The sequence below is a fragment of the Carlito syrichta genome, unplaced genomic scaffold (genome assembly GCF_000164805.1).
Source record: "Carlito syrichta isolate Samal-C Ts95f unplaced genomic scaffold, Tarsius_syrichta-2.0.1 Scaffold298871, whole genome shotgun sequence".
Lineage (NCBI taxonomy): Eukaryota > Metazoa > Chordata > Mammalia > Primates > Tarsiidae > Carlito > Carlito syrichta.
In genome coordinates, this window is record NW_007242967.1 from 679,296 (window position 1) to 700,332 (window position 21,037).

The 21,037-nt window shown below is 43.3% G+C and overlaps 1 protein-coding gene across 3 annotated transcripts in view; it reads right to left on the minus strand.

Annotated features, from left to right (window-relative positions):
- The window catches only part of AGAP1 (ArfGAP with GTPase domain, ankyrin repeat and PH domain 1), a 423,994-nt gene that overhangs the window by 336,688 nt on the left and 66,269 nt on the right, over positions 1-21,037 (minus strand). For all 3 annotated transcript variants that reach the window (XM_021710731.1, XM_008054710.1, XM_021710732.1), the window contains 3 exons: positions 20,151-20,236; positions 18,900-19,041; positions 13,557-13,691 (listed from right to left, as the gene is read on the minus strand). In XM_021710731.1, the coding sequence (XP_021566406.1) occupies positions 13,557-13,691; positions 18,900-19,035 (271 nt within the window). In that variant the 5' untranslated portion in view covers positions 19,036-19,041; positions 20,151-20,236. The remainder of the gene's footprint in view (positions 1-13,556; positions 13,692-18,899; positions 19,042-20,150; positions 20,237-21,037) is intronic.

The following is a 21,037-nucleotide window of genomic DNA, read 5'->3' on the forward strand; positions in this document are numbered from 1 at the left end:
CTTGGCACTCCCCGAAGTGGATGAGAAGCCAGTGCCCTACCTGCCTTCAGATTAAAGGCTGCAGACACTAAAGCGAGAGGCGTCTGGGCTGTTGTTCCAGCCAGAGCAACTCCTGATGGGTTCATTAAAAAAGAATGATGGTCGAGATAATAAATCCACCTATTATATTCTATAAAGAAGTATCTTCAGCCAAATTGTCTGATCCTTCTGTAAAGTTACATGCAAGGCAAAAAAAGAAGAAGGAATATGGACTACAATCCTTTATCCACAGAATATATAATTTCATCTTTTAAAAATTTTGTCCTCCTCCCCTTTCCAATGAATAAAACTTTTTAACTTCTGCATTTGTGTGCTGCTGATCCAGTAACTTCACACACTTTATGGAGTGTATCTTATTACAGGTCTAAATGGTCTCTTAAACCAGTGTGTTAGTTTTATTATGTCTGTATTCTCCACGCTGACAGCAAAAGGAAAAAATATGCGAATGAGAATAATCCTTACAAGTGCTTTCGATGCCCCCTAGTGGCAGTTTACTATATTACAAAAGCAAGCACTTCAATGCATTTACTGTCCTTCGTTTTGGCTGTATTCTCATATCTCAGAGACCTTGTCACAGATTCAAAGTTCTATCAAACACATTCTATTACTTGAAGATAACAGTCTGTATGAATGAGTTTTTATTAAGAAGCTTGATGAAAATAGCCTATATGTTGGTCATAGTATTGCATTTAGCCCAAGAAACCTCAGTGCTAAAATGGCTTACATTTTATTAAATATAACAAATTTTAGTTCACTACCAGGTTTTTAAATGTAACCAATGGCTTAAAAAAAAATACTTATAAGACAAAGGCTAAATCTCTAGGGTCTGCTTTGCTACCCCAGGGAAAGGCATTCTCTGATGAGACCAGCCCCAGCCACCCTGCCTGCTCAGCATGCACAGACAGGATGAGCAGACAGGGTCTCAGTCCTTCCAGCTCTGAAATTCTAGAAGTCTGCAATTCAGGCAAGAAGTGAATGTAAACGCAGGCATTACCTTGATTTTTCATTTAACAATGAAATCTTGGTGCAGAAATGGGAGTATCTGCTACCATCCAGATGATTGCACCGGTGTTCGATATTTTTTCTTATGATTTACACACAAAATTAAATGAGGGAGTTTTCTGAAACTGCAAAATTCACAGACCAAAAAAACTTGCCTTGAACTGTGGCTGCACTTGGAATACAGTTGGCCAGGGACGATTCACAGCCTCCTCTGTAGAGACAGACATATACAATAGACGTGCTGGGCATCTGTGGATCAGGGGAAAAGTGACCCCTCTGACTAGGGAAAAAAGAAGGTACATGGTGCCATCCACTCTACCAGGTAAGCACGCAACCCTGTCCACTCAGCCATGCTCATGACACCAGGGTTGATCGTGCCACAGCCAGCCAGATAATCCTGCAAATGAACACTGTTCTGGTTCTCTTTTTTTTAGACTGGACTGTTGTTTATTAATTATTTGAGTACAACTTGCAAGCACATGTTCTACTAAAGGGGTCACAGCCCCATATGGGACAAGGTACAACCGTCACCAACACCTAGGGGAGCCTGTAGCATCAGAAAGCAAAGCAGCAACCATGGGTGTTCCCAGTTATACCCCTTCTGGGGCAGGAACGCCAGCACAAGAAAGCCAACTCAGAACACATCAGAAATCAGGAGGCGAGCTTAGATTTTACTCTGTAATCTTCATAGCAGCAACGTGTCAGGGACAGACTTCCTAAATGTTGACATGCTAAACACGAAAGAACAAAGATTTTTATGTTCACCAAAGGGGGATACGTCTTAAATGTGGGGAAAACACTGGTCTAGGTGACCTTCTAAATATGGAGAAGCAGAAAAGAAACTGACATGAACACCACAAAGGGAGCTGAAGCCGTGGTTACCACCGACTTGCTTATGTGCCCACAGCAGGCCACTGCCCTTCTCTGGAGCTCCGTCTCAAAGCAGGGAAATGAAGGGTCAGTACGCAAAGCTAAGGCGGAGGACCAAACTCAAGTAACTGAGAGTTTCGCTTTCCCTTTGCTTCCCTCAGAACTTGCTTCACCCAGATATTTGTCCCTAAGGTGACACTAAGTGATGTGCTCAAAAGATCGCCTACCAACTAGTCTGAGGAGCTGAAGGAAAGCACAGCACTTCCAATATCGAGGTTCACCTCCAACAATTACAGCCACACACAGATCTCGCGACCCAAGCTCTGAGATGCCTGCACTCTGGGGTGCGAGTGGCTCTTGCCTCAGCAAACATATCTGGAAGGACATATTTGTAAAAGCAGCAAGGACTGCCTGGTCCCCACGTATCACTCTGCCAGAACCTTCCCCACCCAGGGAAAGACTGCTGTCTCTTAACAAAACAACTAATTGCAGGAGGTGAACTTATTTTCATACTAGAGGAAAACCTAACTTAAAATAATGTTTCATTTTTTTCTATTAACTGATAAGGTTTTTAAAATGAAAACACCCAGTGTGACCAGTGCAGAAAAAGGACACTTATGGGAAGAACTGCGAATCAGAACAGGCTTCCTGGAAGGCGACTCAACACCAAGGACCCAAAGCTTTAAAATTCTGCAAGTCACAGATTCTACAAATTCATTTCTAGAGACAGACCCTAAGGAAATGAAGGACGGAGACAAAGTTTTTGGTAAAGATAGCCATGCACTGAAGCACTGATCCTAAACGAAATATATAAGGGAACAATCCAACTAAATGTCTAATAGACGATTGGGCTGAAATGTTGTTATATTTACCTAATGGAATGCAACGCAAATATCAGTAACAGTAATATAGAAAAAGTATTGATAGGTCAAGTATCTCTTGTCTGAAATGCCTGGAATCAGAGGTGTTTTAGATTTTAATTTTCAAGTTGAACATCCCTAAACTGAAAATCTGAAAGACTCCAAAGAAACTTTGAGCATCACGTTGTCACTCAAAATGTCTGACTTTGTAGCATTTCAGGTTTTGGATTAGGGATGTCAGCTCAATCCGTGTGTGAAAGAGTAGGCCATAAAACTTACAATGCAGGGTAATCCATTTTTTTCAAATACTTGACAGACACACACACACACAGCCATAACAGTAAGTTTTTACAATCTATTTTTCTTGTAGACAAATAAATGTGAAATCCACTGTCCACAGTTTCCTTCTGCCTTCATCAGGGAAAACTACGGCTTCGGCTGTTAATGTACTGCTTTCCTAGCCACACCAGTTCTGAATGTGCTGCACTAAAAATGCAAACCCCAGATTCCAAAGCCTGGCCTTTTCGGGGTGCCCACAATCTGCTGGAGCCTAACTCCCCCACGTATTGGAGCTAATGCCTGGACAGGTTCATTCTGTAAGTACCATGTGAAAAATATTAAAGTCTGTGGGGAAAAGCTACCCTTTCTCATGCAAAAGGATTACTCCTCTTTCACGAGCCAGAGATTCAGTGCCGCCAACCTAGTGGCTTGTGGATAGTCTCTCAAGGAATAAAGGTTACTTAAAACATGGCAACATCCATAACCTCTAAGGGAAAAAGAAAAAGTTGTAAATAGGGTAAGACTTCAAAACAACTGAGAAGTATCAGCTATAAAGTGTAACAACTTCTGACTCTCCTAGTTAAGCAGTATTTTAAAAAATTCTTTTGATCAGAGACTCTGTGAAGGGTTAACTAGGTCAAAAAGCACATCACCACTTAATCATTTTAAAAACATTAGAAAGAGCAGAATGCCATGGCATTATGAACAGATTATGAACAAAAATAAAAGCCATTTGTATGCATTAATGATACATCAAGCTAATTCAAGCTGGCTAAAGTCATTAAAGAGGAATCCTGGGGCAAAACACAGCCCTGATGCTGCAGTGCAGAAAAGTATTAAAATAACCATTTTCTATGTCATTGATAAAATTAATTCTAGGAGCAAAAGAGATGAGTCTTAACATGAGAATCAAAATAGAGAGCATCTACTAATAGTGTGCTTAATGATCTAGCTTTGGCAATGTGAGAGTTAATTCAGGCATTTCTGTGCATGAGCATCTGAAGGTTTCCAGTAAGAGAAGCCCAGCAGGAAAAATTCTAGACCTAGGGTGAGAACTGCCAGAAAAGTTCAAAGCCTCTATCAGCACAATTTCTACAATACTATTAAAAATGAGATTACTTATTGTCTCTGGTTCTCTGATTGTTTGTAATATCATCAACCTTGATTAAGTTTTTTGTTTGTTTGTTTTTTTTGAGTCAGGGTCTCACACTATCATCCAGGCTGGAGTGAAGTGGCACAATCACAGCTCACTGCAGCCTCAACCTCTGGACCTCAGGTAATCCTTGTGCCTCAGCCTCCCGAGCAGCTGGAACTACAGGCACATGCCACCACACCTAGCTAATTTTTTTGACTTTTTTTAGAGTTGAGGTCTCCATTTTGCTATGTTGCTAGGCTGGGCTCAAGAAATCCTCTCACCTTGGCCTCCCAAAGTGCTAGGATCACAGGCATGAGTCACCACACCTGGCCAACCTTAAGATTTTAAGAGGACTTCTTCCTATTATTTTTGAAAGAATCAAAATTTCCTTCCTCACAGGTTCTCTATCTGTATCATAAGCTACTTTAAGAATTATCAGGTTTCATACTCTGACTCTCTATCGTTAGGGCCAGCAGCTGCAATCTGTGATATATGGAGCACAATGAGAATCAGAATATTCCCCCACACCTAAAACTCTTCATTTTGGATGGCTGGTTCTAAGTGAATCAACTGGTATATTAAAGAGAGAATTCCTCTTTAAAAGCCTGGTCTCTGGGTCCACTGAATCATCAATGGACAACAGATAAACTCCAAACAAGACACAAGATTATTTCCTGTTTGTAATATGAAAAGATAATGTTCAAAAACACTTGGCTTATTAAGGGATAACCACCTCAATCACATTCTTGAATGAGTCCTGAAAACACTTGGCGTGGCTTGGCAAGCATCTCACCCTAACACATCTGTCTTTGCTGCATGTGTCTGCAGACTCCGTCTCTGCCGAAGAGCCAGATGCTCTGCTCCACTCTAACATGCGCCTTGACGGCTTCACAACTGTAAGAATGTTTGAACACACGCAAATCTTTTTCTGAAAATACTAACCTAAAAGTGTTTTCCTTTTTTAAAAAACCTCTGCCGAACGTATGTTTGTCACTACACAGAAAGCTTTCGTTCTGGTAGTCATTCATTATTTCAATGTGTGATTTAACCCTGCCCTAGCAAAAAGTTTTTTTGCTTAAGAAACTGATTTTGAAAGCGCATATGCAAGGGGTACTGGCAGCAACATCATGTCTCATAAAAATAATCACTAGACCACATTTACGCACTTTCCCATCCAAACACGAACAAGGGCTACAGCCCCAAAAGGAAGACCCACCCAAGCCCACCAGTCACTCTTCATCACACACATGCCTTCCACCAAAGCTGAATCACAGTCTACTTAATGTCAACACCAAATAGGACACTTTTCCATTCAGTGAGAGATTATAAGACAGGTTAGATGTGGCTCTTTTGGAGGTAACCTATAGATTCTAATTCCACTGGATTACACTAGATTAGAAGCTACAGGGCAATGACAGTCAATAAGCCTGTCAATAATGCTGACACCAGGGCAGTCTCAAACCTTATAAGACGCGACCAATTAACTGTGGAAAAACTTGAAGTGTGCCCCTCATCCCTTAGCATCATCACTATGTAAATGCTACTTTGAGACTTTGTAGGTAACTTTTTCTATGTCATTTTGTTTTTAGAAGGTTTTAAAACATGCAACCCATTTAACAAAGTGTAATCTAAACAGCTGGAGCTTTTTTGCACTGTTCTAATACAAACCAACCACCCACCTGTCCCAGGATGTCTCAGAAATACAACTTTTCAATGTGTCGGGGGCAGAGGGTGCACAATTACAGTGACAGTGATGGGCCCAGGTGTACAGCAAAGACCACAGACCACAGGAAATGCTGGCTTCGCCTGACACCAGCTGTGCCAAGCGACTCAGAGAAACAAACATCTCTAACAGTGAGGTTCCCAGCTGTAAAACGGGCCTAACGAGATCTACTATCCTGCATCATAAGCCCTTAAACTACTATATAATTATTAGTCATTACAATAAATTATAAAAAAAATCAGCAGACACTAATGACTCATATAGTCACCTTTTCAATAGATATTAAATGCCTAATATACATACCGATGGCTTGCTTTCAAAGGTGAAAAATCTATTTTTGAAAGTACTCCTGCTGGGCTCGGTGGCTCAGCCTATAATCCCGTGCTTTGGGAGCCCGCGGGTTCGAGACCCGCCTGGGCAACTTGGTGAGACTCATCTCTACAATAAATCAAAAAAATCAGCTGGGCGTGGTAGTGCGTGCCTGTAATTCCGGTTACTCGGAAGGCTGAGGCGGAAGGATCGCCGGAGCCCAGCAGGTCAAGGCTGTGGTGGCCAGGAATGGCCACTGCACTCCAGTCTGGGTGACAGAGTGAGACTCCAACTCAAAAAAAAAAAAAAAAAGAAAAGAAAGTACTCCTTAGCCCCCCCAAATACACACACTCACACACGTCTGTTCCAATTTATTCTCTAAAATCACAAAGGAGAAAAAGAATAGTAACAAAAACAAATAAAACAGACCACACCAACAATGAAAATTAAGTGTTTTCAGGAAAGAATGAAACAGGACTAATTGACATATCCTTTAACAGCACAAACAAAAGACTGTGGTGTCAGCAAAACAAAATGGTCCAAGATGATGCAGCACTCGGGAGAAAAACCCCAGAAGATTGCTTCCATTTAATGATTCTCTAGTATATGCAATTAGGTTACACAAACGGGTTCATTAATATAGCTACCCTTGCTCTGGACATTCCTGTAATTAGGACCAAGTTGCTGCCGACGTTTAATGGGAAATGGGATTCTTTGTATACCAGGATTTCAATCTTTGGAAGTAAAGGAAGGAAAGCAAACTGAGGCTTCCTGACTTCCTGCATAACCTTGGGAAGATCACACAACCTCTACCAGTTCAGGCTCTTGGCCTGGGTTAGATATGCCCTGGTAAGCCCTCACCAGGCAGAAGGAGAAACCAAGTGGAATGGCTTATTTGTAAGTGCTTTGCAGAATGTTAACTGCAACACAAAGATAAAGAGCTAGGGTGACACACATCCAATGCTCATCCACCAGGATGATGTATACAGCATGTGATCAGAGGAAGCCCTAATAAGCAATAAGTCAGTGGGTGCACTAGCAGCTGACATACAGAACCCTTCGAATGCTCTCACCCAGCTTTTCCATACTTGTATACCTGGAACCCAACTGTTTCTTCTAACATAAATAACACTGATCTATTCTAGCATGAAAATTATCCTATGATATCACTAAACTGGCCTTGGAGACCATTAAGCAAACTGGTGATAATTTGTAATTTACCGCTTTTACATGGATCGTCACCTGGTCTAACAATTATCAGAGCAAAATTTTGCATGCAGGGTTTCCTGCTATTCTATATACTATGATATAATACAAGATGCAAGATGTTCAAGTTTTAGTGGGGAGTATGCCTAGGCACAGCATATATAATTACACAAACTATAGGATTGGGATTTAACAGAGGACTAGAATTTTTAGAATATGTATGCAAGAATGTGATGTTCTGTATACAAAACAACTGTTAAAGAGATGCACATAAAACAATCCATACATAAAGCAACATTGTTTATAATTAGATAAATCTTTTATCAGCTTATTTGGGGACTGGGGGGAGGTGATGGACTGAGGGGAGACAGGGCATAAAGTGGTTTAGGTGAGGGGAAATGAAGACAACTCTTTGTACCACTATCTGGCCCAACTCCTCACTCTGTATGAAGAGGGAACCACTCTTCTTTAGGGATCAGGAGACTTTTAAACTACTACATGCCGTTCAGATACCACCAAGATAGCATCATGTAAAACTCATAAACTGTTCCCAGTAAAACTTAGGATCCCATCGACTATCCATAAAATGTCAAAACAAACAAAACACGGATTCCATCTCCTCCTTGGGTTGAATAAGACACCATGACACAGACCGCAGTATTCGTTGTGTGTCCATCAAGCAACCCTGTCACCTGCAGCAAAACAAGCTCCCAACACGGGCACTCAGGAAGATGTAGAAATTCAAAAGCATTTGAAAACAGACTAAAATTTACACTCTCCAAAACCTAACTGCAGGGATCTGCAATGCCGAAGATGCTACCCTGAAGACCATGGGGGCCGAGCCCACGCTCTTTCTCCCAAGATGTACACGTAATGCTTAAAGGGGTCCTTTTACCACCTGCACACTGAGGGCTTTCTACCACCTTGAACACTGCTTGGTCCAATAAAGAAAGAATGTATTTTTGTTCCTTTGTCACAACTATTTTAGGTTATCTTTGAACATGTAGGTTGAAAAGTACCATCACCAACATTCTCCTTCTTGACCTTCTGGAGACCTGACTACAATGCCATGACAGACACATCCTCCCAGGAGGAGCTTCTGCCACTCAGAAAGTTGGGAGAAGCTTTATAGAAAGTGGGAGAAACTTCTTTAAAAGACTCATAGCACCACAGAAACAATGTCTACAAAAGAATGAACTTTATTTTTCTGTAATCCTTTATCTTCACACACCTGGGACCTAAGAGAGCAAATGACCAAGGACTTTTAAAACATTTAGTGCCAAACACAAAACCCACCGTTTTAAGTTTTAAAAATGCATAAGCCTATTCATAGTTAATCTCCCAGACACTGCAGGCACAAAGAGAGAGACAATGGCTGTGGGGGAACGTAGGAAGGAGTCTGTGGGACCGCTGCCCCCAGGGCTTTGCTGGGAACCCAGACAGATAGATGGGTAAGCAGGTCTCAACCAGATTCAACTGCCTAGGTCAGGTAGAGACAGAGAGTATATGAATTCTCTAAAGATGAATCTTAAAGGAATCTCCTGTGGAGGCCAGATCATGCTGCCACACGAACTTGCCAGCAAGCAGGAGCAAGGATGCTCTCAGACTGCTAAGAAGGGCCGACAGAAGGAAGCCTGGTCTGCCACAATTCTTCTCCACCCTGGGCAAGATACAAGTCTATGTGTCTATGTAACTGATGTTCAGCCTCCCTATTGGATCTTAACTTCATGAAGGACAGGACCCTCCTTATGCTTCCTAATCTGCCTCTACCTCCCAAGCAGATGTACACAGTATGGGAAACTGGCACTCAGAAGAGCAAATGAATGAGTGAGTGGGTGAGTGAACCAGCCTGCTTCCTCATACTTGACACTAACAGAGAGCCTCCTTGCCAGCTACCTCAAAGCCACTTGCTAGTAGCCCTCCAACTATGTGAATGAAAGAAACGTAGGCTGAGGTGAGTGGATTGCCTGAGCCCGCGGGTTCGAGACCCACCTGGGCAGCGAGACCTCATCTCTACAATAAATCAAAAAATCAGCTGGGCATGGTAGCACATGCCTGTAATTCCAGCTACTCGGAAGGCTGACATGGAAGGATTGCCGGAGCCTAGCAGGTCGAGGCTGCGGTGGCCGGGAGCGACCACTGCACTCCAGTCTGGGTGACAGAGTGAGACTCCAACTCAAAAAAAAGAAAGAAACATAAACAGACACGACGCTAAGTCATTCATTTTGCAATTTTCCTATGGTTTCAGGAAACAGACTTTTGACTAAAAAGCCATAAGTTAAAGATGTAAAGAGTAAGGTTCCTGGCCTCTGAAATAAACCTAGGCACCAGCCAACAAGGAACATGGATTCTGCAAGGGCAGGTGCAAACGTCTGGCTTGTTTTCTTTTATTTATAAGCTAAATATTACATAGATACTATAAGCTATTATTTTCTCCTTCTACGATAAAAAGGTATTTTTTAAAAAGTAAATGTAAGCCCTAGGGCATAAAAGAGCCAGAAAGTCAAAAGAAGAGTCTAAATCAACCGAGTTGGTGAGTGAGCAGTGAACTTGCTGGCTGGGTGCAGCCATCGTGGCCTTCCCCCAGGCCTGTGGAAGGGCCAGCGTGGCCTCGAGGTCCAAGGATCTGGTTTGCTTCCATTTTAAAGAGAAAACATTGGTTGTGTTGTGGTTAAGTCAAGGTCCTTGGGTCCCAGAATGAGGGAACCAATCCAGGCTGTGTACCTCTAGTCAAGTTATGTAACTTTTCAGAGCCTTAATTTCTTTAACTATAAACTTTACAAATTTTATTTGCCTTGAGGATTTTTACTTTGTTGTTGTTAAGGATGGCTAGTACCGAATAAAGTCCCTACTTAGTTGGCAACTACTTTTATCACTAACAATTAGAGTTTGTGATTTAAGTAAAAAATATATAAATAAGAAAATATATATCATATAATTTACATATAAAATACACAGGGCAGGCTGGGTGCAGTAACTCATGGCTGTAATCCTAGCACTTTGGGAGGCCGAGGTGGGAGAATCAATTGAACACAGTGAGTCTCTACAATTAAAAAAGAAAAAAGAATAGTAACCCTATTTTTATCTTAAAAATGTATCCTCATATAAATAAAAATATTCTAAGGACAAAAAAAAAACCACAAGAGTCACAGAAGTTATAGCATGATAGGTATTATTTCCTTTTCAAATTCCGTAAAGCCTAAATATTTGATAGGAACATATTATTTCTAAGACAAGAAATAAAAAATGCAACAGAACTCTCCCAAGCCTGTGAAAACTGACACTCATCAAAGCATGACTTGAGGAGGTACCACGTGAGTTATCATAGCAGTAGAAACACTTTAATATTTTAAAATGACAACTTTGGAAATCTTACTCCTCATTCTCCCCTCACCAACACCCCAACTTGAAGAAGAAAATTAAATACTTCCAATACACAGATGGCTGCCTGTCCACTGCCTCAAACATTCTGGATGTAGAATGAACTAAATATTCATGGCCCCTCCCTCAAATTCTTATGCTAGAATCCTAACCCCCAATGCTATTAAGAGTGGGGCCTAAGCAAGGTGATTAGGCCATGAAGGTGGAGCCCTCATGAATGGGATTAGTGCCCTTATGAGAAGAGACAGGAGAGAGCTTGCCTCCTTTCTCTCTGCTAGCCATCAAGAGATACACAGCAAACCAGACACCAGAGGTAAGCCAGCACCTTGATCTTGGACTCCCCAACCTCCAGAACTATGAAAAATAGATGGCTGTTTTTTAAGACCTTCAGTCTATGATAATCTGTCACAGCAGACAGAATGGACTAAGACAGGATACTTGGCAGGAAGTGCCATCCCCAGTATTAATTTGTAAGATTATTTTTATGAGTCCCTTTAATTTATGGAAAATTCATGTTTGCTGACCACGATCAATGTAAAAGTAAAGCAATCATTGTAGAGAATAAACCTGCCCATACAACTAAGCTCTGATCACTGACATTGGGAATGGGCAGACTCTCTGTAAAGAGCCAGAGGATATTTTGGGGTTCACCGACCATAAAGTCTCCATTGCATCTACTCAAATCTGCTGTTACACTGGAGAGCAACATGAACCTGAACCCATAAAGACAGATGAGCATGACTACCTATCAAGAAATGTCTATTTAAAGAACACGGGGGGCAGCTGGCCTGACCTGGCCTGTGGGTGCTAGCTTGAGGATCCATCACCTACAATACTTCACCTTAACACTCACAGGGACTGGGCTGTGCAAGAGCAAACAGTAACCCTGCCCTGTGAGGGCCCACCTTCTGGAAGAACGCCATGTGCTTCCTTGCACAATTCTTCACAAGTGTCCCTGGCATTCAAGGAGCTGCAGACACCGGCATGGTGTGGGCCTGCCCCAGGTTTGGAATGAAGGTCTGTTACCCACAGGACATGCCCTCAACAGAGTCGGCACGACGGCGCCCAGGACAAAGGTGAATGGAAGGAGGGGGCTGTAGGAGCCTGGGCACTTCATGTTGTTTCTCAGGGATCCTGCGTTTTCTCAGAATTGGCACAGGAAAAGGTGCTGAGAAACGTGCAGTGTGAAGGACTTTAAAGAGGAGAAATGTGCTTAAAAAATAGGCAATTATCTGTGAGGTAGAGACCTGGATAAGAAAGGGGAAGATGCAGACACAAAAAACTGACACAATCTTTGGAATTTAGTAAAATAGTGAAAGTGTAGAACTCCTAAAATTTCATCTGAAAACTAGCTTAAATATTTAAAAGAAAAGTACAGGTGGCCAGGTGTAAAGGAAGTGCCAGCAGGAGCAGTCCATAATCACTGTGTTTCCTGGTATAAACAATATGTCTTCAGGGTCAGCAAACAGCAAGGCCTCTCCCTCCAATCAGTCCTGGCAGTCTCTGAAGAATCCAAGCATGCCTGTCCTGCTCTGTTCCTGACACCCCCATGGCACCAGAGCAGGGGGTATAGAGGTAGCTCTGCCACCATGAATTTGAACCAGAAAAGGAGAGAAATCTAGGACTGATTTCCCGTGACTCTCATCAGAAATGAGATACTCTGTCAGACCTCGCTTCTCCTGAGTTTCCAACTCTAGCGAATCACAGCAGGATGGGCATGAAGGCTCACACCTGTAATCCCAGGACTTTGGAAGGCCAAGTTGGGAGGACTGCTTGAGCCCAGGAGTTGGAGACCAGCCTGGACAGCATAGCGAGACCTCATCTCTACCCCCCAAAAAAGCCTAACATGGTGTTGTACACCCATAGTCCCAGCTACTTGGGAGTTAGAGGCAGAAGAATCACCTAAGGTCAAGAAGTCAAGGCAGCAGTGAGTCATGGTCATGCTACTGCACTCCAGCAACAGAGTGAGACTACAACTCAAAAAAAAAGGAAAGGAAAAAAGAATCTCATTTTACTCCTGAGACTTTTCTACCTCTGAAGCAAGAGCCCACCCCACCCACCACCACCTCCCACTGTCATGGTCCCACTCACAGCTGGATATGAGCACTAAAAACATTCATGTGCATGTTTCTCTCCCTGCAGATCCTGACACTTCTCTAGGAGAATTTCCTGTCTGATTTATGGTTGTTCCCGGAGGTGGGTGATCAATAACAAACATAATAAAATAAGAACAATTCCGAAATGTGGGCCCTGTTTTCCACCCTGAATCCTAGCAAGTGATTTTTTTTTTTTTTTTGGTCCAAACTTGACTCTTTCAGTTTATTCTCATCAAAGCCTAACATCATCAAATATTTAAGCCTTTCTCAAGGATGGAACTGGATTGAGAATGAGCAATTACAACGTAGAAATGGCACGGGTGCACATCTGACAGAGCACGTGAATGAACAATAGCTCAAGAAATTTTTCATCCTGGACACAAAAAGGTCATCCAGCGTGCCACACAGACTCCATCACAGGATTGTTTCAAAGGGATGCCTGGCTGTCTCTTCCAAACGCATCATTTTAAGTGGAAAAGGACCGGGGACTACCTCTCAAATGGTGTGCTCCCATCTCAATACAACCGCTCATGTCGAATGACATATTTCTGCCACCCATGTGCATGCGTGATGACCTGCAGGCAGGGCGAGATTGTCCTCTTGAGGCACCTCCTGCATCATAAAGTTCAAATACATTCACAGCAATGCTTATTTACCGTCCTGAAAGACTCGTTCCACGTTTAGCCCGTATGTGGCACACGTCTCGTAGTAGGTGCACCGCTTCAGGTCGTTGGAGAGCTTCCTTGCCCTGGCATCGTCAATGACCCTCGGGTTAGTGGAACTTATGGCATCTGGAACAGAAGACCAGAAAGTAACAACACAGTGACAATGAGTAGCTCTACCGACTGCCCACAACATTAGGTCCCCAAGTTGCTTACCTGCATCTTACTCAGAAGAGGTACATTTCTTTTAAGAAGTTAGAGCTTCTAAAACATAGTTTACCTTCCAAATGATCATATTAAGCACCAGAATAATTAATTATTCATTATTAGAAATTTGTTTTAGAGAAGAGCTTCTGAAACGGACATAAAAGAATGTCCAGAAAGAATGAATAAGAGTTAAATATAGCTCTAGAAGAAACTACTTTAAAAAGAAGAAAAAGAAAAAAGATAAGAAACCATAGTCACTATCTGCAGGTCACCTTCTTTGCTCAGAGTACACTGCTAAGTGCATTGCACATATTAGAATTATCCTTCCAGGTGTGGTCCACTCATTCATTCACAAAGCCAACAATGCTGAGACCCATTTGGAGTCTGGTCCTGTTCCACACACAGGGATATCCCAGTGAACAGAACAGTCACAATCTGCATTCTTGTTAAATGGATATTCTAGTCAGGGAGGCAGGCAGGAAATAGATGAATTTCAGGGACTGTGAATGTGAGACAGTCCCAATGCTGCTGAGTTAGGTAGGGAAGGTGGCTAGGAGGCTTTGATGACTCTATGGTTTAGAGGAAGTGTTCAGGGAAACCTTACCTGCAGCAGGTGGGGGTGCAACCAGGTAATGCCTGGGGCAGAGCACCTAGGGAAAGAGGGGCGGCAGGGCACATGATGCGTCTAAGGGAGATACAGGGGTGAGGATAAGAGGGGCAGGAGTGAGGTATATGGAGAGAGGAGCCCCAGAAGGGCTGTAAGCAGAAAAGCAGTGAGCTTTTACAGAACTTCTCGGGGTCACAGGTGATTGGGTGGGGAAAGTCCCCACCTCCTGTGGCATCTGTACACAGATGAGGGTGTCTGAGCAGCAACATCAGCTCCCATTCTCCCAAAAAAGAAACCAAGCCTTTTTTCTTTTTTTTAGCTCAACTGCCAGAATTCCCCAACCCTGGCCCCACCCCATTCATTCCCTTACTACCGGTTACAGTAACACAGAAGAAAGAGCTGAGATATTAGCAGCCACTGTGCTGTGGTGTGATGTGCCAGGCACTTTTCAGGCTTTTTTCTAGCCTTTTTTTTTTTTTCCCAGAGAACTTGAAGGCTAAAGAAAACAATCACCAACTCTTCAAACAAAAATCCACTAACAGAATTTCTCTAGTAAAGGAACAGCAAAAATGTCATACAAGGTAACAACAACCTCTTAAATTGTATTTATCTTTAAGTGGGAAGAACATGGGGCACTCCATTTTTTATAGCATATAAAAAAGTGACATCTTGAGGAAATTATTTGTTTTTTCCTGTCTCTTCTCTTTTCTTTTTTCCTCTTTTACTTTTTAGTCCCATGAAAATAAGTTTGGGATGATATTCCTTGCTTATCCTAAGTTAAGTTAACTTTATGACCAGCACAGCCTTCACAGACTGGACTCCTACTACGCCATTTAGTCAGAGGACACCTTGTCCTGGCTTCTTCTCTTATAGATTGGTAAATCTCACTTGCATCTCATAAAATGCAAGGAAAAGAAGCACTTTTTTCCTAAGGTAGAAACCATTTTTTTTTTTTTCCCCCAAGAAAACTGTAGGACAAAAGTTAGAAATCTATAACTTGGCCAGGCTCGGTGGCTCAGCCTGTAATCCCAACACTTTGGGAGGCCAAAGCAAGTGGACTGCCTGAGACTGGGGGTTTGAGACCAGCCTGGGCAACTTGGCGAGACCTCGTCTCTACTATAAATAAAAAAAAAAATTAGCTGGGTGTGGTAGCACACACCCGTAGTTCTGGCTATTCGGAAGGCTGAGGCAGAAGGATTGCTGGAGACCAGCAGGTCGACACTGAGGTGGCTATGAGCATGCCACTGCACTCCAACCTGGGCGAAGGAGTGAGACGCCAACTCAAAAAAAAAAAAGAAATCTAACTTTTAAACACTCTAGTATACTTTGGAAAATCCAGGTCACAGAGCATCCAACCCAGCTTACATTTTATCCTAGCCTGGGGCCCCTGACAATTCCACAGCTCCTCTGTTTCCAGCAGTACATACCCACTCCATGCTTGTCAAACCTCAGCTTCAAGGTACACCATGTTCATTTCTGTCCCTTCACAGAAACAGACTTCTAGACTTGCACTCTACACTTCCACTCTAAACTAGTCTCATTTTTCATTCCACTCTGTAACTTTTTATAAATTCGATTCTCTCTTGAATCAATTTAATTAACAAATCTTTAAAACAGAACCTGTTTAACAAACATACACAGTTAGCTCAGGCAGTCATATCTTATCCAATGACGAACATTCACCGCCCCCCCGAACCCCACCCAGGACCAGAGCCCGTTCCTGCAGGGTTGTTCCTCCTAACCCTGGACGAGACCCCACTGCATAACAGGTATCCTTCAGGAGTGAACTTGGTTCTTCTTCAGTTCTCTTCCATTCCATAACCTCGGACCTCTAAAGTCACCTACCCCAACCAGCAGGGAAGGAAAGTTTGGGTTCCTGTCCCTATAACCTGACCTCCTTGTGTCTCTGGCATCCCGAGAAGCCAGCGCAAAAGCACCAAGAACACAGGGTTCACAGAACGGTTTGCACATGGTAGACTCTCAGAGGCCCACGTTCATGCCGTCTTCCTGCCATCCAGCTTTAGGGTGCACTGCATGGTCTGGTCAAGGATGGAGAGGGTCCCTAATTGGAACAGTCCTTTCCTTTCATCTGCGATGTGGCCAGGCTAAAACCTCACAAGTGGATGTGAGAAGGCTAAAACCTCACAAGTGGATGTGCGGTCATTGCTCACCAGCTCCCCCTCGAGAGCCACCCTCGCACATGCACTCCCTGATTCAGACCTGTGGCCTTCCTAGGTATTCTCTAATAGATCAATAGATGTTTATAGAATTAGTGGGAATAAATGGGATAGCTTCTTTCAACCCAGGCACTTAACTTCATTAGGGTTTCCCCAAAGTGTCTAAGTAGTCATCCACAGCCTCCTTCACAGATAGAACCTGGCAGGATGCACTATGGGCCCCATCAGCTCAGGCAGAAGACCCAAAGGGACATGCACATCTCCAGTGACTGGGACAGAGTGATGTGCTTCTGGATACCAAGCACAGTCTCGTAAAACTGTCCATATACTGAAATGTAAGGAACAAAAGCAAGCGCTACTAGATAGTATCATGTACCCATGGATGCATGGAGCACCTTCCAGGAATTCCTGTTTAACGCACCAGCACCATAATAGGTAGAGGCCACAGGCACATGGCCAATAGCTCGTCATGCCCAAGTGGGTGCAGCCCCAACACCTGAGGTCTCAGATACTTCACCTTACTTCCTACTGACAGAAGAACACTAGTGTGTATTGAGAGAACAACTGACCATACTGATGGTTCCAGTCCAGACTGGGAGTTTAACTGTCACTATTCACAGAGAGTTCTCAGTGAAAAAGCGTTCTGAGTCCTAATTCCAAATACGACAACTCTGCATACATGACCAAGAACTTTTCATTTGTGCGTCCTTGCCTCTTGTGACCACTAGAAGGTGCTATAGGCATAAAGAATCCCTCCTGGATCCGGTTTCCAGTGGCCATTAGGTGCATGCTTAGATGAAAGTGTGGAGGGGGTATTGTTCTCCATGAAAAACCCCCAACTCTAATGTTTTACATCAAGCACACCAAGAAAATGCTAGTTTATTTTGTACTACTTTGTTTCTCTCAACACACAGTCTTAAATAAAGGCGTGAAAGGCATACCTGATATGCTAATCCTACAGTAATTAGCAAAAACAGTATATTTTTTCTTGACATAATTATCTTGTAAGTTACCCATATTTCTGACTAAATGGTCTTAAAGTTACCCTTCATCCGATTTTTAAAAACATTCTATGGGACCTCCCACTGCGGGAGCTTCTCTGTCCTCTTAATAAATCCTGCTTTCTCACTTTCTGGCTGTCTGTGTTCCTCATTCCTCCTGGGCACAAGATAAGAACCCGACCTGAAGAGCTGCAGAAGATCACTGGAGTCAAAGAGCAGTGCACCCCAGAGGTTGGCTTGCCAGTCAACTGAGCCGGCAGAACTGGGAGAGCTGTTGGAAGAAGGCGAGAATCTGAAGCTGACATACTCTAGGGATCAGGTTTGTCAGCCCACAAATTAGCAACACTCTCAGGGTTTGGCTTGCCAGCCCATTAAAGCCAACACTCTAGGGGCTAGGCTTGCCAGCCCACCAAACCAGTAACAATCCCAGGGTTGGTTTGCCCGTCCATTAGAGTTAATACTTCCAGGGCTAGGCTTACCAGCCCCTAGAGCGGACCCTCTCTGGTGCTGGGTTGGCTGACCCACTGAGCTGACACTCTTAAAGTCCAGGCTGATCTGAAAAATCCATATCATATTAAAAAATATGTAACCAACAAAAAGGCTTTAACTCCAAAGCACCTAAAATTATATGACATTAACACACTGAAACATGCTAAAAGACACAATCAAGATACGTACTTTTAAAAAAAGACTAAGAAATAAAAACATGCTATGCAACACCTTAGACCCCAAAGATACCACCACAACCGTAAATCTGTGATCAACAAGATGCTGTGATGCTGTGTCTGATTCCACATGAAGGTCACTTTACTAAGAGACCAAGACAAGTTTTAAGTGACCTGGAAGAAAACAAGAAACGTGCCCAGTATAATGCTATACTCTCTGAGCGACTTGCTAAATTAAAATTAAGACACAAATAAAACAGAATAAAGCAAAACTCTGCCATATGTCAGAAATCAGTGCCATTTTAAAGATGCACCAGAAGTTAAAATCAGCTTTTTAATGGCTTATAAATCATTTTATAAAACAGAGTTAAAACACAGAAAACATGAGAAAATAGATCTTATTTTTGCTAAAGCCCTTGAGATGTGTATTTAGGTGTGTTTTATTTTCAGGCTGTTTCAGATTGTTTCAGGTTGTTTTGTTTTCAGTTTCTAGACAGAATCAGCCCAGGAAATGTGACTGTTAATTTCAGTTTTGTAAATTTTCATCAGAAAAATTCCCCAGGGTCTTCATATTCCTTCTTTAAACCATTTAAAAATCCCTCTATACTGAAAATACAGGCCACGAATCCACTGTTGGACTCCTCGCCTTAAAAAACAGTCCATGCAGGGACATCACTCACCCTGGGTTCCCACCAGAACTAGAGGAATCTCGCTTGTGTTTCGATAGTTGGCCATTCGGCTGTAGTAGTGGTAAACAGTCTGGAAACTTATTTCATCCTCCAAGCTGAAGACAAATATAACAGCGTCCACCCACATCGCAAACTAGGAGAGAAAGGGAGGAAAGCAGGGGCTGAGTGAGAAGGCTCCAGGAGAGAGATGCCTCGAAGGGTCTCGAATTGTCTCTGCAAGCCCAGGAGACAGGCCAGCAAGGGTTCTGGGATCCCCCTCAGCCAGGCCTGCCGGATGCTTGACTTTTGTTACACGCTGCTGCAACACTAATGCCCTCCTCCTGGGCATGCCATGTCTTGTGCCCCTCTCAGGAACAGACCCCTTATCCTACTCCCACTTAGGCCACTCTATCTTCAGAGAACACAGACCGCACAGTCTCTCCGGGTCTTCCTGCTCCTGGCAGGACCACCCTCTGCCCTGACCAAGCCAGGGCAGTCTTGCCAACGGAAGGTCAACCCTCCCTTCTGCCAGAGCCTTTCAAACCCCGAAGCTTTCCATTTGATGCTCAGTTTCCTCTTCAGACGGTCCAGGGAGGCTTACTGGACCCCCTCAGGGTGAGATGGTGCTCCTCCTCCAGCCCCCACAGCCTGCCCAGAAACGCCCCCATGGTCCCCACCCACCATCCCTGGTGGTGGTTTTCCACACTTGTACTTTTTTCTTTCAAGAATGCCCATCTTTCGAGGAATTTTCAAAGAAATAACAATATGCTGCACATCAGTTTCCAAGGACACTGCCTTGGGCCAAGACAGCCAGAGAGGCAAGGAGATGCCAACCCCTCATTGTCAGGGACAGAAAGAAAGTGAGACTCCAAATGCTACCCAGCAAACTTTCTAAATGATCTCATTGCTCCAGAGAGCAAATCACTTAAAGGAAAAAGCCAAAAACCAAATAAACAAAACTACAGGAATTTCCAGATGCCAGGTCAACTGGCTTGACAATCAGGGCACAGAGAGTACTTTTCCTTCCTTCTTAAAAACACAAAAACACAAAAAGCATAAAACTCAGCCGGAAAGACCCAACTTCTTTCTAGGAGTCAGCCTGAAAAAGCAACAGATTTACTCTCTTAGAGGAGAGAAAAACTGCAGTCACAGAGGCATCTTTATGGGATCCCCCCTCCCCCTTTTCATTTCTAAAAATACCTGTTGAATCAGAACCTTAAAAAGAATAGGAAAAAGTTGGCTCCCAATGTGTGTAATACTCACCTGCGCCTCCGGGGGGCCCCCTTCATCTCTAATCAGCAGTAGATAGCTCTGTCCATCAACAACAATCTCTTTCTTGAACCTGCCACCTGCCACACACACAAAAAACCTTGTTACAAAAGAACAACAGAGCGTGAGGAGGGCAAACAGACGTGGGCTTCGCTTGTGGAAAAATACACCCTAGGCTGTCGTCCTGGAGGCAGCTAACTCAGTGTTTAGGAGTGGATTTCGGATGTCTCCAGCAACCACTGAATTGAACTTAGATTTAAATATTTGTCTTTAAGAATCCATGTTCATTTCTAGTCACCAATGGCCGAGAAATATGGAATTTTCATGTAGGCTTTCTATGTAAATTCAGGTATTCTCACTCACTGGAAAACCGAGAACAATGAAATTGCCATTCTCTTGTTGGGTTCACAAAACTGAAACCAGTTTTTCATGCTGAACAGGTGCCTGGTCTACAAACTCTTGGTCAATGAAAGGACTGAGAACCTGTATTCTCCTCAAGAGAAACCCAGTTCTTGAAAGGAACACACAGAACATCATGAGAATGGTGTTTCTGTAGTCACAGTTCACATTAAGGGAAGGGTGCTCGACTACTACACACGGGTTAGACAGAAACTACTGGATGGGATCTCCGCACAGGTGGAGACAGAGCAGCAGGCTGACAAGGAGGCGTTAGAGACCACGCTGGGTTAGCGAGAAACCACCAGGGACTCTGCTGGAACAGGAAGGACGAAGAAAGACAGTGGGCATGGGAGGGGCCCAAAACTGCCCACAGTGCTGCAGACGGTCAGGCCTTCCTTTCTGCACAGCGGGGAAGGCTCCACCTGGGCTCCTCTGCCTTCTCCAGAGACAAAACACCTTTCGAGACTCTGGCCTTCGAGTCT